Here is a 27,061-nt window from a genome sequence, read left to right on the forward strand (position 1 = left end):
AGAGGTGGGGCGTATACGTCACGGTGAAAATTAAAATATTTTTATTAAATACACTCAAATAAAACTTAATTTTGAAAAAAACTATGACAGAAAAATGAACACATACTAGATTATTAATGAATTAAACAGTCCTTCCAGAAAAACGCAGAGTTTTTTTGTGATTGTTGCGGGCAAAAATCCTTGATTTTGCGGCACGTTTTCTTTAAAAATGCGATGGAATATGCGGGATATTTATGCAATGGAATTGCGGAACTTGCAAAAACTGTGGAAACTTGCAAAAGCTGCAATGATGTTCACGTCACATAACCACGTCACTTCATAACGTTCCCATGGCAACAGAGGACACGGCTGCGCTTTTGGGAAGTAAATGCAACATTTTTCAACTTTCTGCTAATATATATGTGACTTTTTGCTACGAAAATGCAGAGATTATGAAATCATGCAAGCCCCGCATATTTTGTGCGCGGAAATATGTAATTTAAAAAAAGTGCGTCGTATTTGGAAAAAATGCAGCCCCACATAAATATGCGGACTTTGGCTGATTATACAATATATCGCGCGATCGCACAATCGCATTTTTCTGGAGGGACTGATTAAATGATTTTAACAGAAACCTCTAACAAGAAAAGCTGCGTGATGAAGTAAAACTAAAGGGTTAATAAATTTAACCCTTTCTATATGACGCACTCTACATAATATTAAGCCTAATATGCAACCTAAATGTATTATACAACGTGCATATATCCGCACAAAATGCAAGACTTAAACTAAATTTTTACTAAAGTTTAACTCCCGTTGTGTATGTGCACCATAACTGTGTGCTTTTAAACACATCCAGTCAAAGCATAAGCTTCATAACATTAAGTCTTTTGCTATCATTTTAGCAAATAGCTGTGTTGTGTTGTCCTTTTACCTGTCCACTCAGTCAAGATAATGCTCGTATTGCTCTCTGGTGGTATCTCTTGAAGTTTGATGTTTAAATATGAGATGATATGAGGGAACTTGTGACGGCGCTGTACATTTTGCATCTGACTGACTGTATTTTCGTCATACCGAAGTGAATCCCAAAATCACGGCATCCTTTTAAACCATAGTGCCTCAGTGATGTGAGGTGTGTTCGGCTTCACAGAATTGCGCGGATTCGCGGTTGCCGCAGCGCGGGTGCGCAGACTTTATCTGTTTGTTTTTGAATCATGCATGTTAACGTTACTGATGTCATACGCCGACATAGCTCAACACAACGTCAAACACGTGACTCACCCAGTCTTTACTACCACATGCGCTTGTAATGCTAACCAGACATCCAAATGCCGCCATAACTACAATAAATAAATAAACCCACATGATTATCGTTTTCGTGATCGATTATCGATGCCACGTCCGAGTAGTCCAGCAATCGTGCCCATCCCTATTATACTGTATATGCAGCAGAAGTGAAATGTATTTATATAAAGCATCGTTCCATGTATGTTTTGAAAATGGGGCAGGGAAAGAGTTTTCAGAAGTAGATATTTAACCAATGTAGAGCAAAACATATTTTTAGTTCAGACAAAACAATATCCACTGTAACCATTACTGGACAAAAATAAGGCAATATTAAGGGGTTTGTTGCTTATAATTATTTTCATATAACTATTTTGTGTAAAAGTAATATCAGGACACAATTTGGTTGCTATTGTGTACTTAAAGGTGCTCTAAGCGAATTCACGCGTTTTAGACCATAACAATTTTTTTGTTACATACAGCAAACATCTCCTCACTATCTGCTTGCTGCCTGTCCGCTGATCAAACTGTAAAAACGCGATCTCTGTAGACAGCCCAGGCTCCACAAACTGCAATAAAAACAAAGTGGCCAAACCTACAAACAGAAACCATAACAAATTGTTCCAGCCAATAAACGACAAGAAGGATTTGAGCTTGGGGGTTGGGCGCGTTCATGAAAGCACGGAAGGGAGGGGGAGGGGGAGGAGTTAGCTACGCTCCGTTTGTTTGAAAACAGTTCAAACATCAACAAAAAGTGACGTCACACAGATTAGCTTAGAGCGCCTTTAAGTCAGTGGTTCTCAAACTAGGAGGGGGGGGGGGGGTTGGCTGGTTTAATCGCATTTTATAAAATAAATTAATGTATCATAAATTCTGTGTAAATAAATCTTAGAAAAATAATGCTACTGTTGAACAACACTACATTGCATAATTTATTATGTTTTGTTTAATTGCAATTTTAAGTTTTATGTCATAAATTTTCTTTGGGGGGGATGCACTGAACACAAGGGGGGCTGCACACTGAAAAAGTTTGAGAACCACTGACTTAAGTAACAAACTGCAATATAATACATGAATAATGATTAAAATACAGTGTTTGTAAGTCCATGTTTTATTATACTTCAGCATATTGTTTTGTAGAGTATTTACATTTTTCTGCATGGCAATTTATCCCAAATAAAATTAAAACAGCTTTACTATGAGTGATAACAACACATAAGCTTTTAGATGTTGGAAAAATCAAATGCAGAGATAAAAACGCAGCCCTGGAATATTTCATGTTTAAGAACCGCATTAGCACTTTGAAAAATGCATTATATCCATTTCTGTCAGTTCAAGAGGTTTTTATAATAGATATTTTAGGGGCCCCATATATTCCAGCAGCTCCAACATAAAAGGGGACGAAAATGAGCATGGTGCTGAGTAGTGAGTGCATTTAAACCACAGGGTGTGGAAAGAATACACATTCGCAGTTTGATTTTCCCATACTCTGACCTTCCATAAGAAACTGATGAGGAATGAAATTGGTTCCAGTCTCCTAAAAAAAATAAAAGCTCTGATTCACATCTGGACATTTGAGAGAGAGAGAGAGAGAGAGAGAGAGAGAGAGAGAGACACACACACACACACACAAAGCATCTTAGTTGGTGCAGCAAAAATGTTTTCTTTCATATAATGTGCACTTACGATATGAGAGAAGCTGTCTTATTAAAAATCGCGCCCTGTTTTGCATTCCTGTCGAACAACTGCGTTTAAGGACCGAAAGCTTTAGCGCACTAAAACATTTGAGAAAAAAAGATAATGTCATTCACATCTGCGTCACATGAAATGATGAGTACAGCGCAGCAATAAAGTCTGAGCACAGGTGCAATGCCAGAAATAGGATTCGTTCTATTTGATTACAGTATGTATCACTGAGCAGGAGATATGTCACTTCTAGACATATCATCCAGTGCCAGAGAAGCAAATGCATAAAGCCAATTTGACAAAGGGGTCAATATACAGCATCCAATAAAAAAGAAATCTACAAGATCTGCCAAGAGCTATAAACATCAAAATAATGGTCTCACTGTTCAACAAATATATTCAATTGGCTCCTCTTTTCTTATTTGTTTCTGGGATCATTTTATATTTTTTGCCATTTACAAAGTCGTAGAAGTCAAACATGATACATGGCTGCGAAAAGTGCATCGCGTCTGTGTGGAAACGTTAGCCGCGTCCGTACGGCAGGCAATCATAGGAGATGATGCGGGACGCATTGATTGCACGCAAGTTGCATGATTATATTCAGCACAGAGCATTCCATTGCACTCGTATCTCATTACCCTTCTTCCTGAATGGCAGCCATTTTGATTGGGTGCTGCAAAACCAGATAGAATGGTGTTGAAACAAGAGAGCCTTCACTTTTGCAGGAAATGTATCTTTGTTATCTTTATAGTTTCAACAAAACGAAAAAACATGGGAGGTTTAGATTTAGAAATTATAGGACTTAAAAATGTTAAAATCTATTCAGTCACCAATACATCTGTAGCATTGTATGTCTGTCCCCTTCCCCCCTCCTATGATATCTGTTTATATTGGATACGTACAATATGAATAATGTAGAGCAACCAATCTCATTACCATGCTCAGATATAGAATACAGATTATTGTATAACATTTGCATAAAATTATGGTTCTTGTTGAAGGAGAGGGAGCATTTCTTTCAGGAGTTGATTTAATGGGTTCATTTTGATGAGAAAGATTAGGTTTGAGTTACACACAAATGGTATGAATGTGAAATTGATGAGATTTGAGTTGGAATTCAACACCTCAAAATGTGATTTTATAAGTTTAAAAAAAAAAGTAGACACATTTCAGGATGACTTCAGGAGAATGACACAAACATTAATTCTCATTAGCACATTCAAATTGTAATTGTTTCATAATTCAACACATGCATATATTTTGCACCTTTTTTTGCATAATGTGCTCATTTACAAATCCTCTTTTTTTCCTCATACAGCAAGTGTAACATTTCGTAGCTATTATTGTATTACTGTATACACAATATGGAAACTTACTAAATCAAATATAAGTTTAGCTGCGAACAGAAATCTGAATAAGTCGTCTTTTTTGTCAAATGTATGTTTTTTCAGCCTGCTGTGCATAAATCAATAGAATGTTATGCTGATACGACCAATAATTTTAGTTTAGTTTAGGAAAATCTGTGAAATATGTTTCACTGGATTGTTTGGTTATTTGGTGAATGCAGGACAATATCATTAGGTGGAGTGGCCATTCAGGTAGAGTATTTCACTCAGAGTAATAATCTTAATTGCAACATAAAATATAAAGGTTTAAGATCTTTCCAGCTTCACAGATTTCGGCTTCAGAATCATGTCCCTGCCCAGCGGTAAAGTGGTAAATGCTTTAAATTAAAGGAACAGACGTTCCTCATATATTTTAATAGAGAGTTGTTCTTAGAGCTGGTCAGTGCTTAGTGTTGGCAGGATGCCTTAGTACCTTCCTCCTCAATAGCTGGTACTCTTATATAACACTGTATGCCAGGAAAAGTGCTTTTCAGGGTGAGGTAGAGCCGGGTGGGTGGAGTTATAATCATACAACGGTTTTATAGGTTTAGGCAGATCATATACATTTTGTCTTTGTATATGTTGGGAGGTTGAGGCCAGGATGAGAGCCTCATAACTGATAACTAAATAACTGATCCAATATTACACCATTCAATTCAAATCAAAAATCACACAATTTTTCAGCAAAGTCCTCTAAGTGCACAGAAGATGAATTGGATGAACGATGACTCACAACATGACCATGGATCACATTCAAACTTGGGTCCCTTGTGTACTTTGACATAAATACAACATACAAATGTTCCAGCTGCATGGATCACAGCGCCCCCTAATGTGTGGTTCAGTTTCTTCATTTTTACATAATTTCTACTTGCATCTTAAGTGATTTGGCAACCAAAGAATTGTGAGGGTTTTGCAGCGAAAGTCAAATTTGTTAAATACCAATGAAAGTGACATTTGTGAAAATAAGGCATTTTAATTTCTAACAAATAATCTTATCGTTGCCGTTAAAGTGAAAATACTGAACCTAAACACAAGAACCCGATAAAAAAATGCTAATTTCCAAGAAAACATGTCAGAAGCACTTACACTGTGAAAAATACTTTGCTGCCTTAAAATTTTTTGTTGAATCAACTTGGTTTTACAAGTCATTTCAACTTACTATTATTTATCTTGACTAGAGATGAGTTGTTATAACTACAGGTGAGTGAACTGTTATGAATTATGAATTAAGTTGACTTTTCTCAACTATATTTTATAAGTTGTGTCAACTCATCTCTGTTGACATGACTTGTAAATCTGAGTTGATTTAACAAAAAATGTTAAGGCAGCAAAGTATTTTTTACAGTGTACGGTACATTCACACGGGAATAACGTTCACACGCGTTAACGCTTCTCATTTACTTTTAATGGGTGAGATCATGCGTTGCCGAAATGAATTGTGGATCCGTCAACGTTGCGTCACTGCTGTTGCTCGCGGCAGTTTAACTTTTCAAGCACCAACACGTGCGTCAGCCAATCAGATCGCTCTGTGTGAATGTACCGTTAGAGGGTTTTGCATCTGAGCTCCTCGTATATAATAAATGAAAATCCTTAATAAAAGCCATACACATCTGGAAAGATATTTTCAAACTATACTTTATTACTATAGAACTTTTTGAGGCAGTTTCCCAGACAGGGCTTAAGCCTAGACTAACTTAGATGTTAGTGTTGTCTTGATCGAAAACAACTTGCTCTGACATATCTTAAAATATCTCAAGATGCACACCAGTAGTGTTTATTTATAAATTATGCTTTTAAAAATGACTTAAAGGTGCAGTATGTAGATTTTAGCGGCATCTAGCAGTGAGATTGTGAATTGCAACCAACGACTCAGTCCACCGTTCACCGAAACGCATAGAGAGGTAGCCGCTAGAGGATAAATATGTTGTCGTCTAAGACAAAATATAGTAGTGACAAAACGCGCTCTGTAAAGCAGTTTGTCTGTTTAGGGCCACTGTAGAAACATGGCGGCACAAAATGGCGACTTCCATGTAAGCTGACGTGTGGTGTATGTAGAGAAAAGCAGCTCATTATAAGGTAATAAAACCAATATGGTTTATTATGTAAGGTCTTTGTACACCACTGATAATATAGTTATGTATATTATATTGCATTTCTGTCATTAGATCCTTCTAAAAGTTACACACTGCACCTTTAAATATTCTAATTTAATTAAGGTCTAGTCCTGGCTTAAACTAATCCCTGTCTGCGAAACCACCCCAATAACTTTACGAACTTTAACGAAGTACCAAGTAATACAATAGTACGAAATAATACAATAACAGTCAGTGAGTAAGCCATGTTAGATTGGTACATTTGTGTGTTCTTCTGTGCTTCTGAGATGAATCAAACATAGTCCGAATATTTTATGTAACTCAGTTCACATTGACAAAAGGATGCAGATGTTTAACAGGTAGCAGCTTCGGTCGTCTAATCATACACATGTTAATTAATTGAGGAACCTTGGGGTCTCACACGAGAATCAAATACAAGTTTTTTAAACACCTCATTCTGATCGAGCGTCAACGCTGAGACCCTCTTGTGACGCTAATTAGAATCAATTAACAGCGAAACCCTTGTAAGATAAATACAGGCATTAGCGAACGAACGAATTCCTGGCCACAGATCAGTCCCCGTACACTCTTTGCCCCGTAGGCCCCGTCATTCTGAACCAGAGGAGTCGTTTAAGGATGAACAGTTTAATTACAGTGCTAATAAGTGTTGCCACAGTCTTTCTAATATTATTCTGGGAGAATACTAGCATGTCATTACCCTCCTCCCCCAGAGGAGATCTTCCTATTAATCATAATGAGGAATTTGTTAGCATGTGGTCATGTCAGTTGGGATCAATTTCTTTTACCTAAGCTTCCTGTGAAGCTGCCAGACGCTCGGGGCGGAGTGTGGATGGGATCGATTTACAGTCCCGCAGCTATTAGGCCCTGTTTTGTTTTTGTTGTTTTTGTTATTTGATAGCTCATTTGCATCAGCGCGGCAGCTGCCGAATGCACATTGTAGTCGTTTGTTGACCTGCTCGCACAGATACCTTCTTTCTTTTCGCACTGAAAGTGTTGTTTATTTTGACATGCGGCCCTGTCATACTCACGGACCTGTTGCTTTAGGATAGATAGATAGATAGATAGATAGATAGATAGATAGATAGATAGATAGATAGATAGATAGATAGATAGATAGATAGATAGATAGATAGATAGATAGACACAAGATTGAGACAAATCAAAGAAAAACTTAGAAAGTTGAGTTTGCACAGGTTTGTTTTTGCACCTTTTGGGTGTAGTTGAGGGGGTGCATTGGCCAACTGTTGCTGGAGGGATTTGGTGTCAGTTTGATAGGTTTCACTTTTTCACCTAACGCTGCCTCACACTTTCCACTGGTACATTCATATGCAAATAGTGTCTGATAGAGGGTAAAGAGCTAAGCAGATAGAACAGCGCATGAACACATAGAGAGATATGTGAAAGGTCACGGCAGTGAGAACATAAAGAGAGACTTTTTATAAAAATGGATTTGTTGTGAAGCTCCAGTTATAAATAACTGGCTGCCATTTGAGTGGGAGATGGGAAAGAGCAACATTAAAATAGGATGAGGTTGTATTAATCAAGGATAATCAAAAATAATGGCATACACAGGATTTTGTGTTGTTCTTAAGTTTCTAAAGATATCATTTACACTGCATATATACTTGGTTTAATGCTTGTTCGTTGGCTTTAAGACACTGGCTCTGTTTCAAAACCTACTACGCTGCCTTCATAGGAATCATAGGCATTATAAGGCGTCATAGACACACTCGCAACCAGAAGATCCAAAATATAATGCACCTTTCACAGATGGCAATAATGTGTTGCGATGGGCTCTACTGTCAGAAAAAATAGGCAATAAATGGTCCCTAGCTGCCACTGGGCAGTACCCTTTCAAAGAGTACACTTTTGCCCCTGAATAGTTCATATTAGTACCTCAAAGCTACATTTTGGTACCAAATCTGTACTAAATGTTACATATTAGGACCTTTTTAAAGGGTACATGCCCCAGTGACATCTTGGGACAATTTTTGGACCACTTTTTCAGACAGTGTAAGATGGTGAACAAACAGGTTGCTCTTATAGTGGTCTTCAGCTCTTCTGCATTGTTGGGTCTGGCATATCACATCTTCCTCTTCATAATACCCCATAGATTTTCTATGGGGTTAAGGTCAGGCGAGTTTTCTGGCCAATTAACTCTTTCCCCTCTTCCGCAACTTATAAAAACCGGAAGTATTGCCCTAGGGCAAACAGCTGTAAGTCCATGTATGTTTTAAAGATCGCTCTGCATCTGATCTCTATCAAATTCACAAAAATGGAATTATCTCAGCTTTTTGCTCAAAATTTGCTGTTTTTGATGAAACCTACCCATGTTTGAGAGGTGATAAAAACAGAACACATGAAGGTAGGATGAAACTGATTTTTTTGTTTGAAAGCAGAGGGTCTGTTCTTTTATTTTATATATTATATGTTTATATATTTAAAAAGGAGCATTTTCTGGAAGGCATTAAACTTTTGTGAAAATCATGAAAAATGCTGGCGGTGAAAGAGTTAAGAGCAGGGATACCACGGTCCTTAAACCAGGTACTGGTAGCTTTGGCACTGTGTGCAGGTGCCAAGTCCTGTTGGAAAATGAAATCTGCATCTCCATAAAGTTGGTCAGCAGCAGGAAGCATAAAGTGCTCTAAAACGTCCTGGTATACGTCTGGGGTGACCTTGGACCTCAGAAAACACTGTAGACCAGTGGTCACCAATCCTGGTCCTGGAGGGCCGGTGTCTCTGCAGAGTTTAGCTCCAACCCTAATCAAACACACCTGAATCACCTTAATTAGCTGCTTCAGGTGTGTTTCATTAGGGTTGGAGCTAAACTCTGCAGACACCGGGCCTCCAGGACCAGGATTGGTGACCAGTGCCGTAGACCAACACCAGCAGATGACATGGCACCCCAAACTATCACTGACTGTGGAAGACCCTGATTCTGAGACCCTGATTTCCAAAGGAAACGCTAAATTTACTTTCATCAGAGAACATAACTTTGGACCACTCTGCAGCAGTCCAAAAGCAAGGCGCTTCTGACGCTGTCTGTGGTTCAAGAGTGGCTGACACAAGGAATGTGACAGCTGAAACCCATGTCTTGCATACTTCTTTGCGTAATGGTTCTTGAAGCACTGACTCCAGCTGCAGTCCACTCTCTCCCCCACATTTTTGAATGGGTTTTGTTTCACAATCCTCTCCAGTATGGGGTTATCCCTATCGCTTGTACACTTTTTTCTACCACATCTTTCCTTCCCTTCACCTCTCTATTAATGTGCTTGGACACAGAGCTCTGTGAACAGCCAGCCTCTTTTGCAATGACCTTTTGTGTCTTGCCCTCCTTGTGCAAGGTGTCAATGGTCATCTATTGGACAACTATCTTGTGTAGCCTACAGATCTATACTGAGATATCATTTAAAAGGTGTTTTGAGTTAATTAGCTGATATGAGTGTGGCACCAGGTCTCTTCAAAATTGAACCTTTTCACAATATTCAAATTTTCTGAGATACCAAATTTGGGATTCTCCTTAGATGTCAGTTATAATCATCAAAATTGAAAGAAATAAACATTTGAAATATATCAGTCTGTGTGTAATGAATGAATAGTTTCACTTTTTGAATGGAATAAGTGAAATAAATCAACTTTTGATGATATTTTAATTATATGACCAGCACCTGTTTAATTCATTCACTACTTAAAAGAAGTATTGACAAAAGTGAAAATTAAATTTCTCAATTTTCATGTAAAAATAACTTAATATACAATTAGAGTTATTGTGTGTTTCATGTCCGATAGCTATATTTATGTGACATATATAGCTGCAGCATATGTCGAGGATTGGTCATTAATGTTAGGATATAAGGTAGGCAGGAAATAGCAAAGCAGCACACTAGATTTTCTAACAGAGCCATGGGCCTAGTAATGACTGCGTCTCAACTGAAAATATTATGCTATGCTTTTTTTTATGTTTTTAAACATTTCCCCCCTCTATAATAAAATTTAGTGGACTGGTGGCACGGGTTGTAATAGTGTTTCAAGAAGGACCACATTTCATAGTTTAAGAATAGCCACATGTTAGATCAGCCTGATCACATTAATCACAATCAATAAGCTAGCATGAAATTAACTGTCATCCGTGCGCAAAAACCAATCAGATCGGCCCATCAACTTGCACACTTAAAAGGTCGCAATGTGATAGGCTTTCATTAGGATTATTGCCATTTCATTTCCATAGAATTATCTCCAGCAGGCATAATGAAATGAGATGTGCTGCTCGGATGAACCGAAATATAAACATTCAGCCACTGACAGCCATCAGACGTGTATGCCCCCCCCCTCTACTCTCTCTGCTTCTCTACATTTTGACAATCTTTCTTATTCTTTCATAACCCAAATGAAAACAATATGTTAAAACAAGCCTGTTCAGGTGCTATGCCTGTACCTGTAACAGCAATGCAATATTCTCCAATTCCATCATAGAAAACTCAAAACTTTTGATATTCATTTATCATGTACAGTATTTTAAGAGAGTGGAGCCGTTGTAAATTGGTGGGCACGTCAGCAGAACTTGCAGTGTGTATGTGTTGCTGAGTGGACTATAGCAGGCAGGTATTCTGGGTTGCTGTAATTTCCCAGGTGTGCTGCACAGCTGGGTCATGAGCTCGCTCTCTTAACCTACACTGACTCAGCTTCAAGCATCTTCAGCGTGTGAATGCACAAGCTGCATGTCTACTGTAAAACACGCACGGCAGTCTGGGGAGGTCATGAAGGTTGTCGGGTTATGCTGTCAAAACAGACCGCATGTATTCTGCCCAGTCAAAAATAGATCGCTCTTGATTCTTGAATGAATGATTTCTAGAGCCATGACCAAATAAACCTAGACAATGTGATCCATGTATGATCCAGTCTGTGAAAAGTCATTTTTTACTGTTTTTTATACTACAGTGACCTTGCATCCCACTGTAAGATAACATCATCATATATGATGCAAAAAGTACAAAAATTAAAAATAACCGGTAACACTTTATTTTACGGTGTCACTTTTACAGTGTAATTATATATTTAAGTACTAAGTAATAATCATAAACAACATGTACTTACTATAGGGTTGGGCTACCCAGTCTCACAAAGTTTCTTGATATAGTCACGTATTTTTTTTTATTCTTTTTTCGTGCTATTATCACAAATTTTTGCGTTTTTTCGTGATCGTATAACGAATAACTGTTTTGTGTGATTATCACGTATTGGTTACTCAACTGCTTTTTCCTATTTTTAAACCATTGTCACTTCGGTTTAGGGTTAGATTTGGTGCTTGCATTAGAATGTCACTTTATATGTTGGTTTATTGTTTAATTGTCGCCTGGGGTTAGGGTTAGAATTGGGTTTGGTTAGGGATGTCATTTTATGTAAATCTAACCCTAAACCGAAGCGACAATGGTAAGAAAATAGGACAAAACAGTTGAGTAACCAATACGTGATAATCACACGAAAACATGAATTCGTTATACGATCACGAAAAAACGCGAAAATTCGTGATAATAGCACGAAAAAAGAATAAAAAAAATATGTGACTATATAACGAAATTTCGTGAGACTGGGCTGGGTTGGGGTTAGGATTAGGGTTTGGTTAAGGATTAGTTGCATGTAATTTTGCATAATTAACTGTTATAACTATAATAATTACATGTAATATGTGTAAAAAAGACACCGTAAAATAAAGTGTTACCAAATAACCTTGAAATCTTTAATAGTGACTGAATAAGGTCATGTCAAAGATTGAAATTAAAGTGAAATCAATAATTGAACTCAAACTTTAATGCTACTAATCACTATTCAATTGAGCTAATCAGCATTATGTTAGGTTTAAACAACCCAAACATATGGTCTTATTTAAACCCAGCCGTCAGGTTTGTTGATATTTAAACTAATCATGGGTTGAATCAAACCAGCATTTTTTTAAGGTGTAAAATTTATCCTGAAAAATGTAATTGAAAATATATCAGATAATGTTTTTGATACATACTATGCATGAACATAAAACATAATTACTTTGTCCTGTAAAACGAGTAAAAAATTGTGTTGATCCGTCAAAAGAGTCTTAGATATATATTTATTCAGTTGTAAGCTGATCTTATAATGACACAAAATGTTGATTTAACAGGCTGATGTTGGTTTAGATCCGCACCGAGTGTGAGAGCCACCTGGGCCCGTCCTGTACTCTCATGTCTATCCATGTGTGGGCTCATCACACACGCGTGTCTCTCTGTTATATTCCACTTCACACATGAAAAGATTTCATTCATCCCGCTCAACCAGCAATTTTAATTCCCACTGTACTAATTACATCAAATCACTGACATCTTCATCTGAGACTTCAAAGACTAATTGTCTGTCTAAAGGTCTGTGTTTAGGGAGGACAGCGTTCAAACCTCACGTTCAGCCTAATTCCACGCCTCAGATTATGTGTTAATCGAATGTTTTTGCCTGTTTATTCATTGCTTTTTCCTGTTCTCTCTGTCTGTTTGCAGTACAACAGTGAAAACATGTTCATGAGTATGCCAGAGCCCAGCCAGGACTTTGTGCCAGGGAACCAGGTGGGTTAATTACTGCTCACTCCTTTTGTTTTAAGTCGTAATTAAACAAATTTAAGCCAGCACATCGCAAATTAGAGACGCTATCGGTCTTCGCCATAATCAGGGGCTATTATAACACGTAAACAAAGCGTTTAAGCCTTTGTCTCGGCTTAATGAAATGAAGCTTTAATGCATACTGTCGTAGCCTTTCATTTCCTGCATTTACACTTTCATTAAAAAACGACAGCAAACAAGGTCGCAGGTCTATAAAAGAAGAATATGCAGCCCCGGAGCAACACGACTCTAGTTAAGGTTTATTTTAGGTTACTTGAGTTTGTTCGAACAACCGAGATAAAAGCTTTTCTTACTAGTGACTTGCCCAATACATAAAAGTAAATGCCCGTGTCTTTCTATTTAAAGCACAGCTTGTTTAAATATTTAAAGTGAAACATAAAAGTCAGTGCCTTGAGGTCAAGGGTGAACATGGCTGCTGGAGAAGAACAGGTTGCCTTATGGGACCTTTAACATGTTTGCCTAATGAATTGAGGCTACAGATTAATTAGTCTCCCTCAGGACACCTGACACGTTCTGCGGCATGGAAATGAATGTGGCAGGCGGCGGTTTTACCAATGATGGACTGATCATGTGTGAGTTGTATGTTTAAGCAAAACAGTACCTGATTAAAACATCTGTTAAAGGAGTAGTCCATTTTCTTGGAAAGATCCATGTGGTTTATTCACCGCCATGTCATCCAAGATGTTGATGTCTTTCTTTGTTCGGTCGAGAGGAAGTTGTGTTTTTTGAGGAGGGCCTTGCAGGATTTTTCTCATTTTAATGGACCCCAACACGTAACACGTTTTAATGCAGTTTAAAATTGCAGTTTCAAAGGACTCTAAATGATCCCAATCAAGGCATAAGGGTCTTATCTAGCGAAACGATTGTCATTTTTTACATGAAAAATTTTAAATATGCACTTTTAAACCACAACTTCTCGTCTATTTCTAGTCCTGTGACGCACCTCATGCAATACGTCATCACATCAAGAAGTCACAGATGATGTATTGAAACTCCGCCCCAGTGTTAACAAGTGTGGAGAAAGAGGACCGTTCCGACGTTGTTGTATGTCAACTGATACTAATTAATGTCTTTGTGTCAGTTTATTGTTGTTTAAAATGGTCCACAAACGTGCGTTTCATATATGTAATACGTGTCCTTTCCACGTCATTACGCATTTACGTGAGGTCGCGCTGGTGCATCACAGGACGGGAGATAGACGAGAAGCTGTGGTTCGAAAGTGCATATTTTTTATTTTTCTTGCCAAAAATGACAAGTGCTTCGCTAGATAAGACCCCCATGCCCCGCCTGAGATCGTTCAGAGTCCCCCGAAACTGCAGTTAAACTGTTAAGTATTTTGGGGTCCATCAAAATGAGAAAAATCCTGGAATGTTTTCCTCCAAAAAACATAATTTCTTCTCAACTGAACAAAGAAAGGCATCAACATTTTGGATGACATGGTGGTGAGTAAATTATTTGGATTTTTTTAAAGAAAATTTACTAGTCCTTTAAGCCTTATAGTTAAAAATAAATGGTAGCGATTTTTCCTACCGTAATTCTAGCATCCAGACATTGTATAATGTTGCTGATCCATTAATATTTCCGTCCTGGTTTTGTCATGGACTGTTTGGGTTTTACCTATTTTTATAAAATCATTGATCTGAATTATGTGCTTGTGTTCCATGAAATTTATCCAGGCTAAACTTTGACATTTCAAACCTCAGATACGACCACACACAATAGGACTCTGAGACATTGCTCGAAACTTGTCTGCAAAGTGCCTCACTACAGTAAATACAATCAAAGCCGTAAATTCAATCTGTTTGTGGATCACAGAGTTTGGCCTTTAATGTTATATACTGTACTGTATGTAGTCTGTGAAACAGCTCCCATTTTAAAATAACTCACCCCCCCCCTTCCTGTCTCACTTTACAAGTCACAGAAGTGTTATGAATAATTATTACATTTGCAAAAGTAAATTTAATAATGAAACACGTTTAAAATAAAAACTGTCCATATGGGTTGGCAACCTGCTTCAAACATCTCCTGTCTTTTGGTTTGACATTAGTAGCGTTTAACAGGTCTCTGTTCTCCAGAAACGTGTGAAGGTGCAATTCACACCTTTCTCACGCATGTCGAAAATTGTATATTTAAATCTAATCGTGAACACATTCGCAGCACTAAACTTGCGGATCTTTATGAACTGTCAGAAGTTTGTTGGGCAAAGACTTGCCAGTTACATCATATGCATGCACTTATTAGAGGTCAAATCGCATGTTTTTTTATGCTTTCGAATAAATCTTTATGATATAAACATAATCTTATGTGGTTCTCTTAGAAAAGCATTCCCAGTGCTATATACTGTAAAGAATCAGAGGGCATTGCGGTGTAAGCCTGATAGCATAATGGCCCTCAATAGCAAGAAGAAGAAGAAGAATAAATAAATGATATGCGATCATGTATTATTCAACACTCTGTAGCAAATGCATTCGAGAGAATGTAAAGAAAAGTGGACTAAATTACAGTCCACTAGTTTGTTTCAGAGACTTTATGCGTCTTTAAACAGGAAAGGGTGCGCACTGTCCTATTCTGCTGCCCATTACACGGCCCGAAATTGATTTCAAATGTGCATTGGCTGCGTTGCATATCTCTGGTCAGTCTGCTCACGCTGCATGTTTGCCTTAGATTTAATGCAGATGAAAGATTGCAAATGGAAAGCAGCACAGAGTGCATGTGCTATCAATTCTTGTTTTCCTACTGTGTCGTTGACCCCTTGGCCTTGCATCCCACTGTAGTTTCGCATACCTGCCAGTCCCAGCCAGACGCAGCATGGCAACAAACAGGCCGGCGGCCACTGGAAAAGAGAGAACCATACACACACGGACGGCCCGCGTCTGACATGGGTAAATAGCCGTGCACCAGCCCTCAGCACAGTCAAATATCTGTTTGTGTCTCATCTGTACTGTGCTGCATGCAGTCTTTTACTGATGTTTTTTTTTTTTTTGCATCCTTTGGACATTGAGCTCCACATTCATTTCATTTTTTGAGTGTACTGTATGTTTACCTTTAAGCTTTAACAGAGAAGCATCAGTGCATCATGGCCAACCTAGCAGAAGAGGCATTGTAATGTATTATTTAGTAAGTTAATAATATTCATCTGTATAGGTTTAGCTAAACAAGTAAATATTTTATGGACAAATTCAGTCGTTTTCCATACATTTTAGTTCCACTCCTGCATTTTAATCTTTAAACTCTTCTATCTTCATGATATGTGACATGATTTACTTAGTTAACATGTACTGAGTTGTGATATGCTGTGCTATGTGATATGCTTTATTAAGTTCTTAACTGTTAAATTATAGTTAATTTGCATGCATGCACCATCTGTTTGATAAAAAATAACCCCAAACAGAAAAATAGTTTGAATTCTGGATAACCTAAAGGCAAGTGCATGCTTATTATAAGGAGGGTTAGCCTAAATGTTAAAAGAATGTAACAGTAAATTATTATAAATTATTGTTTTTAATATAACTAGCATTAAAACACATCATTGTAGTCTCCTAAAGTGTATAACATTGAAACAAAAAAGTCGGTCTCCACAGAACATACGCTTTTTTATTACTCACACAGTATAAATCTTGATATTAATATATAAAGTCATGTTATGCATCAAGTCAAATGTTATTTCCTTTTGCCGTTCTTTTGCGGTTTCTATATTGTGCTGTTTTTTTACTTCCTCCCATTATGCTCTCTCTCTCGCTCATTCTCGACTTCTCTCTCTCCACGTTTCTCTCTGTTGGGAACAGGTAATTACTTTTATTGGCAACAACAGTTGAATTCACCTTGACCTCAGTGTGTGGTGTGCAGCCACAGAGCTTTCTCTTGCTTTTAAACACACATTAACTGAATTAGAGTGAAGTGTACCCATGTGCCTATTTTAAACTTCATTCTCTGGAAGCTAAAACTGAACCTGAATACCGTCCTCGGCTCCAAAGCTGAAGGCAAAAACATGTTCTGCAAAAGTCTTTTAATCTGCTTTATAACATAAACCAAAAGCATCTGGAAATCATCCAAGGCAAGTGTGAGGAGTTACTGTATGACCAGTTAAGAAAAATAGGCTTTGGTTTGCTTTTATATTTGGTTCGCAAAAATCTAAAAAACATGTGTTGACTTTTCTAAGCTGTTTCTTTGAATTTTATATTGAATTTAAAATTCGATGCATTGTTAAAACACAGCTTTAAGTAGACATAAAGTACAGAAACTAGGAGGTGATTACCATCCAGATTGCAGCAACTGCAAAAAGCAAAGAATCATGGACAGTGTTTGGGGTAATGCATTACAAGGAATGTGCATTACGTAATAATATTACTTTTCTGAAGTAACGAGTAAAGTAACGCATTACTTTATAAATGTACACATTAATATTTAAGTTACTTTTTTAAAAAAAGTAATGCAAGTTACTTTTCTGTTTAACTAATTTGATTTAAAGGGGCCATGGCACAAGACTTTTTTGAGACGTCAGATGGGTCTTTGGTGTCCCCAGAGCACATATGTGAAGTTTTAGCTCAAAATACCATACAATGAATTTATTATAGAATGTTAAAATTGCCGTTTTGGGTGTGTCCTTTAAAATGCAAATGAGCTGATGAAATTCAAACACTGATCACAATGATGGTGGTTTGTTGCAATTAAAACTCAATTGTGCTTTTCTCTGAACTAAATGGGAGTGCTGTGATCGGATAGTGCAGATTAAGGGGTGGTTTTATTATAATAATAAGAGCTCCTTATGACATCATAAGGAGAGCCAAATTTCAACGACCTATTTTTTTATGTGCTTGTAGAGAATGGTTTACCAAAACTAAGTTACTAGGTTGATCTTTTTCACATTTTCTAGGTTGATAGAAGCACTGGGGATCCAATCATAACACTTAAACATGGAAAAAGTCAGATTTTCATGCCATGGCCCCTTTAAAAACAACACAACGTACTGAATTAAACTGAAGACAGTCACACCAAATTACGCACTATATGCGTGCGCGCCTGAGCGAGAACAGTTTTGAGTCTGAAACGGAGATGGCAGGCCAAAGCTTGATATTTTTGCGATGGAAATGTGCAATTTCTGAATGCAGAACTTCTCAGTCATAAAAACATGTGCAAGGGATCAGAGATCAAGCCTCAGCCAAGTAAGAAAAAGTAATGCAAAAGTAACATAAAGGTAACAGAAGCATTAAAAGTAACATTAAAAGTAACTAAGTAACGCAAGTAGTTACTTTTGGGAAGTAACTTAATATTGTAATGCATTACTTTTAAAAGTAACTTTCCCCAACACTGATCATGGACCGTGTTTGCCGGCGTAAATTGGGATTTTGGAAGTGGGGGAAACCTTAAAGGGATAGTTCGGCCAAAAATGATATTAAACCCATGATTTACTCACCCCAAAGCCATCCGAGATGCATATGTCCTAGGGTTGAACGATACATCAAATTTTCATCGTCATCGCGATATGAACTCATGCGATGAACACATCGCAACAGACAGCCTTGACACGATGAATGAAGGGAAAACAGTAAGCACATGTTATAAACGTTTGACCTATCACGTTTAGTCCTGAAGACATGTGCTGCGTCCGAAATCGCCTACAACCATACTATATAGTATGCAAAAAGCACTACTTTGCCTACTATATAGTATGGAAGTAGGCGGTTTCGGACGCAGCGATGGTTTGCGCGTTCATGATATTAGGCCAATCAGGGGAACCCCCAAGTCAGCTACGCTCAGATTGATCTGTGAGGTGTCAGTTGCGACGCTGTGCCTGTTAGCAAAAACGATGGCAGAGGAAGGAGAGAAGAGTGAGGAAAATGTGTTGTCAGACGAAGACCTTGTGGTGAAAATGAACAGCAATTCAGCTATATCATGGAATTATTTTGGATTTAGGAGAGATGACACCGCAAACACAGGTACTGTGGAAGCGGTGATTCTCATATTGCGTCTATTGCTCGCTCAAGTTCATTATTTCAAATGTATGTGTACTCTGGAAGCGCCGAGGTCGTGACACGCTAGTTTTTTCCAGGTATTTCAAAAACATTTTAACTTTTTAGAATGACACAAGCGCAGCGTGCAGGTCATGTGACAATAACCTACGTGTCTAGTGTTTTCTACGTGTTTTTAGGCGCGACATGTGAATGGCCCCTAAACATGAAAAAAATTTTTTATCGCAACTCACATCGTCATCGCAACATTAAACAATGTCATCGCACATCGCAACTTTTCCTCACATCGTTCAGCCATAATATGTCCATAATTTTTTAGACAAACACATGTTCAGTTATTTAAGAAAATGTTTTAGATCTTTCAGTTAATCAAATGTGAAGTTACAGGGTCCACGTCCTTCAAGTCCAAAATGTGCATCTATGCTTCACAAAGAAACGGCTCCACGATGATAAACAAAGGCCTTCTGAGGGTAATCCGCGCAGTTTCGTTGTAGAAATATCCACATTTAAAACTTTATAAACGAAAATAACTCACTTCCGGTAATGCCGCCATCTTAGTGCTATTAAGTATTAATAAACAGCCAGGATCTCTTTAATGTTAATGCTAAAAATCAACCAGTTAATAGTGAGAATTGTAAAGTTAAACCATGTTAAATCCACTATTGTATTATAGTATACATGATTGTTTTAGAGTCCATACACAGTATTTAGTTACATCAGAAGTAACTGTAATTAGATTACAAGAAAAATAGAGTAATCCCTTACTTTACTTTTTCAAGTGAAAAGTAATTTAATTACAGTAACTAATTACTTAGTAACTAGTTACACCCAACACTGCTCCCGTTGTGATGTCAGAAGGGGATAATACTGCCCCTTAATCTGCACTATCCAACCACAGCACAGCCATTTAGTGCAGATATCCGCTCATTTGCATTTAAAGGACACACCCAAAAACATCACATTTTTGCTCACACCTACAAAGTGGCAATTTTAACATGCTATAATAAACCATCTACATGGTACCCCGAGACAAAACTCCACACACGTACCCTAGGGACACCAAAGATTTATTTTACATCTTTAAAAAGTCTTGATCTTTAAAAAGTAAAATGTCCCCTTTAAGAACTGTTGATCCTGTTGCCCACGTTCGAAAGGAAAAATAATACTTGCTACAAACCCCATGAAATCGCTTGATGAGGGCAGCTTTCTGATTTGCGTTGAGATATGTTTCTATTGAAACCAGACATGGGTGGATGTATGGAATGGTATTTTAAATTAGTCATATCCATTAGACTTCTTGCTGATTGGTTGCAGGTTGTGTTGGGGGAGTTGGTTGTGTCCAATGCATCACAAGCCACTAACATCTTTGCCATGTTTTCCCGGAATAGAATGTGAATGATAAATGTTTATCTTGACGTGTTTAAATAATGTAAGAGTTTTAGTGGTTGGAAAAAGAACTTTGGAATCGAGCTGGTGATTTTTCTAAAGGAGACCTGTTAAAACGCATTTAAAGACAAGTATTAATCTTCTGGTTGAAACATCTGGCTTTTCGCCATCCCGCTGACCGACAACACTTTTGAAAACCTCCGAGCTACTTGAAGTGACAAAATGCGATACTGTTATCCATCTAAACATCTCTGAACCGAGAGATCTGTTTCTCCGTATTAGACATAACAATAATAACAGCCCAGAAAAACGAAATCAGCGAGATGTTAAAACACACAGAGCTTTCACAGACTCAGAACAGAGTGAGTCTGCTGTCTGTCTGCTCACAGGTTCCTTGCTATCTCACCATCTCCTCTCTTTCCTCCAACCAAAACCATGTGTTTCTTGGCTATTAAATAAAAGCCACATTTATTAACCCGAAATGGTGGAGTGCTGAGCACATGTCGGCCCACAAGCGCTCTGTATCACCGTTTATTTATTTTAATGCAGCAGCAAGATGAAGTAGTGTGTGCCAGCGATGCTAGATAAAGCCGACTACGGCATACACACGCCGAACACTAAAAATATACACAGTTCTCATATTTCTGGACCGGGCTCAAAGGCACTACTTCAGCAAAGAGTGAAAGTGCTCACTTTGACACAGAGCAAGCAATATTCTGTTGGTTTTTGTGTAAATTTGATAAGAGGGATGTTTAGTGTTGCGTTGAGCTTTCGGGTCCATGTTATGGAATATGCATTTAAAGCGTACGTATACAGGAAGAGGATTAGATATAAAGCCTGGTTATGTTTTGATATTTGTTCGTATCTAACACAGAATGTGTTTGCACAGTGTGATGCCCTGAAATGCACATATACTCGAATATGGTGTTGTGTGTGGGTTTATATACTGTGTAGAGGTGCTCGCCGATCGCCATCCCTCCCCCCAGATGTTGCAGAGCTCTTGGGGGAGCGGCAGAAAGCTGTGCATTTTAAACATGCATAAACTAACCTTGCACTCTCCCTTGGGATTGAAGAGGCCCGTTCTTACATGTGTGTTTTTTTTTAGTATATTTCAAAAATCTGAGCCAAACTAATATGCTGAACAAATACGACACATTCAAAGAATGTTACGCCTGGTTTTGCAGCCCATGTACGAGACATTTACAAGAAATGTAGCATTTTCTTGCGTTGTTTCTCTTGTAATATACATTATTTAGATATATTCATGAATTGCATATTCATGCATGCATAAGCCTTAAGCTCCTTGATGCAGCGCTTCTGGACAGGGCGTGGTCTCTCTAGTGCGGTTTTGATCCCAGAGACTCGGGATGCGCGTCTTGTGTGATGTCACGTCTCAGGTCAGTCAAGTAGACAAGAAAGCTTCGCACGCCCTCCCGTCACCCCCATTAGACAAAGTAAAAACCTCCTCCGAAATGCTTGACCCTGTTGGTTGCACAAGACAGACAAGCCCTTCTCCATTTATCCAGAAGCTCTCGACAGTAATCGGCAGCTCAGCAGGTTCGAGGTTGTTTTGGGGGCCCAGCCAAAGAATGTTGCATTCAAATGATCACCGCCCCTGGGTCCCAGAGGTATTCATTACAGGCTGAATTGCTTTCCTTGCCTCGCTCTCACAATCTCAGCCGAGATGGCAAATGAAAAGCCGGCTGGAAAAAAATGGGGCACCTTATTAAGTTTAACTACTGTAGCATTTAACCTGACATCTTCATTATTCAGAATTACATTATGAAAAAGCCAACTCATCCGCGGGCACAGGTTACTGTTGTTTACGCTTCCTTTTGCTGTTCTTTGGCAATTTAATTGGCGGAAGGGCATGACAACATTTTCGAGCGCCCCTTGTGCTGCATGGATGTCTGGGTAATGATCCACAGCCCATCCTGGAGTGATCGTTTAAATATCCTTGCGAAACACCTCATAAATCGTATTTCTGACCCTCTCCCCAAGTTGTTTAATGCATTATGTGCCGTAACAATAGTGCATGTCTCTTATCTCAAAATGCACGTTTTTTCGAACACCTCATATCTCGGTCTCCATGCGTTTCTTACGTAATGCTGATTTACACCTGCCAAGATGGTGGTAGATAGTCTACATCTCCATTGCAGTATGCAGAATCTGCTGGTGAAGCATTTCTGCCACTCTTTGCAACACATGTTAAAAACACAAGTGCATATCGTTCTATTCCATCTCATTTCTTTCCTTATTGTTAGCGTAAACTACATGAGATACTGATGACTATTCGCCCGTTTCATTGCTATGTCTCTCTCTGCTGTGAGGTTTTGATTGACTGCTGACTGTGATGTCGGCCGTAGACAACGATTCTATACAGCACATCATGACCATCATCAGTAATTGATAGTAGATTTAAATGACTCTCCTGCTCATTTGCCATTCATCTCTCAGCAGTCCCATTACCCTTGTGCTATTTGACAGGCAATCACCTCACCGCCAGATTTGTTGTCTGGTCAGAATGATGTCACATGAAATGGGCTAGGACTGGGACATTGCACATTTGAAAAGTTGCTTTTTTCTTCCTATTGTAACGGTTGCACGTATTGCAAAGGAGGGTTGTTGGGAAACTATGTGTCATTCAAAGTCTGAAGAATCAAAAGCTAAGCGATTTGCACAGAAATGGTAGTTTTGTCCTTAGTTGTTTCGTTTATTGTTAAATGGAAAGCTAGACTTTTAGAGAAAAGCGCACACGGTTTGGTTGTCAGTCTAAATTAAGGGGACAAGTTATACATAGCTCTAGATTTGAATGTAATTCTATTATGAATAGTAAACACTGGACTGGAATGTACAAATGTTTTGGGGTTACAGATATTTTTCACATTCCTGACTCACAATGTAAACACTTCATTTAGATTCAGTTCTTGTTATGTTATTGAAATCGGCACTTTCTGACCCTGGAGGTTTTTTTAGGTTGATACAAAAATGTTTTAATTACCACAGACGCGGCTACAGAAAGAAAAATAAAGCATGTTTAAGTGTTTTAAATTCAGGTGTTGTTACGAGAGTTATCTTTGAGTGTTTTTCAATTGTAAAAATCAATAACTATCTTTTTTTACTTAATTCAGGAAGATTATTTATTTATTTTGTTTTTGCAGTTAGTAGTTATTGGTATGTTTATATTCACTGCTTTCTTTAACTGTTCGAAAACACAGAGATGTATAAAATGTTTGCATTGCTCTTAAGCAGTGCTCTTAATTTTTGTACATTTTACTTTTTTCGTCAGAGCCACACACCACAGCACAGGGTTTTTCATTTCCTGTGTTGTCTTTCCTAGCTGCCTGTTTTTACATCACAGTGTCACAAAAAAAAAGAATGTTTAAAAAAATAACTTGACAAGTACAGTAAACACTGGTAACAATTTACAATGATGTTGTATTTGTTAACATTAATAAATGCCATAGCTAACATTACCTTACAATGATCAATATAGTTTTAAGCATTAACTTATCATTGGTCATTTTAGTTAATGCAGTAACACTTTACAATAAATTTGTATTTGTTAACAATTAGTTAATTCGTTAGCTAACATGATCTTACAATGATAAATATAGTTTTAAGCATTTACTTATCTTTGATAATGTTAGTTAATGCAGCAACACTTTATAAAAAGGTTATATATGTTAACATTAGTAAATGCCTTAGCTAACATTATCATACAATTATTAATTTTTCAGCATTTACTTATCATTGGTAATAGTTAGTGCAGTAACACTTTACAAAAAGGTTATATTTGTTAACATTAGTAAATGCCTAGCTAACATGATCATACTATGATCAATATAGTTTTAAGCCTTAACTTATGTTTGGTGTTTATTTTTGTTTAGTAAATGCATTAGCTAACATTATCTTACAATGATCAATATAGTTTTAAGCATTAACTTATCATTGGTAATGTTAATGCAGTACCACTACTTTACAAATAGGTTGTATTTGTTAACATTAGTAAATACCTTAACTAACATTATCATACAATGATCAATATAGTTTTAAGCATTAACTAATCATTGGTAATGTTAGTTAATGCAGTAACAAATAGGTTGTATTTGTTAACATTAGTAAATGCATTAGCTAACATGATCTTACAATGATAAATATAGTTTTAAGCATTTACTTATCTTGGATAATGTTAGTTAATGCAGCAACACTTTATAAAAAGGTTATATATGTTAACATTAGTAAATGCCTAGCTAACATGATCATACTATGATATGATCAATATAGTTTTAAGCCTTAACTTATGTTTGGTGTTTATTTTTGTTTAGTAAATGCCTTAGCTAACATTATCTTACAATGATCAATATAGTTTTAAGCATTAACCTATCATTGGTAATGTTAATGCAGTACCACTACTTTACAAATAGGTTGTATTTGTTAACATTAGTAAATACCTTAACTAACATGATCATACAATGATCAATATAGTTTTAAGCATTAACTAATCATTGGTAATGTTAGTTAATGCAGTAACAAATAGGTTGTATTTGTTAACATTAGTAAATGCCTTAGCTAACATTATCTTACAATGATCAATATAGTTTTAAATGCAGTAACACTTTACAAAAAGGTTATATTTGTTAACATTAGTAAATGCCTTAGCTAACATTATATTACAATGATCAATATAGTTTTAAGCATTAACTTAACATTGGTAATGTTAGTTAATGCAGTAACACTTTACAAAAAAGTTATACTTGTTTACATTAGTAATTGCTTTAGCTAACATGATCTTACAATGATCAATATAGATTTAAGCCTTAACTTATCATTGGTAATGTTAGTTAATGCAGTAACACCTTACAAAAAGGTTATATTTGTTTACATTAGTAAATGCTTTAGCTAACTTAATCTTGCCATGATCAATAATATTAGTTTTAAGCATTAACTTATCATTGGTAATGTTGGTTAATGCAGTACCACTTAACAAATAGGTTGAATTTGTTAACATTAGTAAATGCCTTAGCTAGATCTTACAATGATCAATATAGTTTTAAACTTTAACTTATCATTGGTAATGTTAGTTAATGCAGTAACACTTTACAAAAAGGTTATATTTGTTTACAGTAGTAAATGCTTTAGCTAACTTAATCTTGCCATGATCAATATAGTTTTAAGCATTAACTTATCATTGGTAATGTTAGTTAATGCAGTAACAATAAATTTGTATTTGTTAACAATTAGTTAATGCATTAGCTAACATGATCATACAATGATCAATATAGTTTTTCAGCATTTACTTATCTTTGGTAATGTTAGCTAATGCAGTAACACTTTACAATAAAGTTGTATTTGTTAACAATTAGTTAATTCATTAGCTAACATGAACTAACAATGAACAATACTATCAAGCATTTATTAATATAAAATCAAGCGTTGTTACTGGTAACATTAATTAATATTAATGCACCATAAACTAATATGAATAACTGTATTAACAAGAATTAATATATGCTGGAAACTAAATTGTTCATTGTTTGTTCACGTTAGATAATGCATTTATTAATGTTTACTTATACAACCTTATTGTAAAGTGTTACAGAAGAAACACTACAAAAACCTCTTGTGCATAAGCATTATTCATCCCTTGCTTATTTGTTTTTCACCAGCTAATATTATTTTTACAATGACAAAAAATAATACACTACTTGTATGTTTCAACAGTAAAGTAACCCACTGCAAACCTTTATCTTGTTTTATGTGATTTATAATTTTTTTACATTTGGCAGTAAAATCATTTCTCTAAGGGTTTTACTATATGAACGATGCCAGCATATTTCCCGCAAACAAACACAGACATCTGTGAAGCACAGCACAATCATATATGCAAATGAGCATGATACATTGGCTTTTAGAGGCAGAAGTAGGAAGCTCATTAAAACGATTATTGCAATCCTTAAAAGTAACAGTTGGACCGTTATTTGAGTTGAGTTTGAATTTGGAACCAATTTCATACCTAATTGCCTGTAGTTGGCTGTCTGACAGGTTCATTTAGTTTGCTGCAAATAAAAGCTATGTATTAGAGATAATAAAGCAGGCAAAAAGAAGAGCTCCCTTTGAAGGTAAAAAAGAGAGGAGTCATATGAGTCATTTCGCGTTGAATCCGAGGCAGAGGCGCATTTGCTGTTCGCTTTTTCTCGTGAAGCGTTAGAGTTGAATTTAAACTATACGGTTCGTATGGCTTGACATATTCTCCGGCTTTCATTTTGGTGTACTTTAGATAATAAACTTCATATATGCAATTGCAGCCCGATCCACTTTCACAGCCTGCAGATAACTGTATACATTTTTTTCTACAGTATTTTACTCCAAGGGAGTGTTTACAGAATAATTTATGATTTTGCTTGGATTCGTACAGCCTTTCATCTGCTTATCTGCTTTACATCTTTTTCATCACAGTCTAAACTGACAAGGGCCAGAGGAGGCAGCGCTGTTTCAAAGCAGGCAATATAACCAGCCAAAGCAAAAACTTCACAGCCAAACTAAAGAGACTGTTCAATCTCATAAAAGCAAGCTTTTGTTGTAGTCTAATGAGATTGATTGACCATTTGAAT

The 27,061-nt window shown here is 36.9% G+C and overlaps 1 protein-coding gene and 1 long non-coding RNA gene across 3 annotated transcripts in view; one reads left to right on the plus strand and one right to left on the minus strand.

The window, feature by feature from the left end:
- The window catches only part of tox (thymocyte selection-associated high mobility group box), a 70,927-nt gene that overhangs the window by 25,842 nt on the left and 18,024 nt on the right, over window positions 1-27,061 (plus strand). The window contains exons 2-3 of one of the 2 annotated variants that reach the window (XM_055202316.2): window positions 12,973-13,038; window positions 15,867-15,974. In XM_055202316.2, the coding sequence (XP_055058291.2) occupies window positions 12,973-13,038; window positions 15,867-15,974 (174 nt within the window). The remainder of the gene's footprint in view (window positions 1-12,972; window positions 13,039-15,866; window positions 15,975-27,061) is intronic. The other variant, XM_055202317.2, reaches the window with a different exon arrangement.
- LOC129442335 (uncharacterized) overlaps window positions 2,227-27,061 on the minus strand; it is a 48,552-nt gene continuing 23,717 nt past the window's right edge. The window contains exon 3 of the long non-coding RNA XR_008643838.2: window positions 2,227-2,829. This is a non-coding gene — a long non-coding RNA (uncharacterized lncRNA). The remainder of the gene's footprint in view (window positions 2,830-27,061) is intronic.

This window comes from Misgurnus anguillicaudatus, chromosome 2 (genome assembly GCF_027580225.2).
Source record: "Misgurnus anguillicaudatus chromosome 2, ASM2758022v2, whole genome shotgun sequence".
In the NCBI taxonomy this organism is placed as follows: Eukaryota; Metazoa; Chordata; class Actinopteri; order Cypriniformes; family Cobitidae; genus Misgurnus; species Misgurnus anguillicaudatus.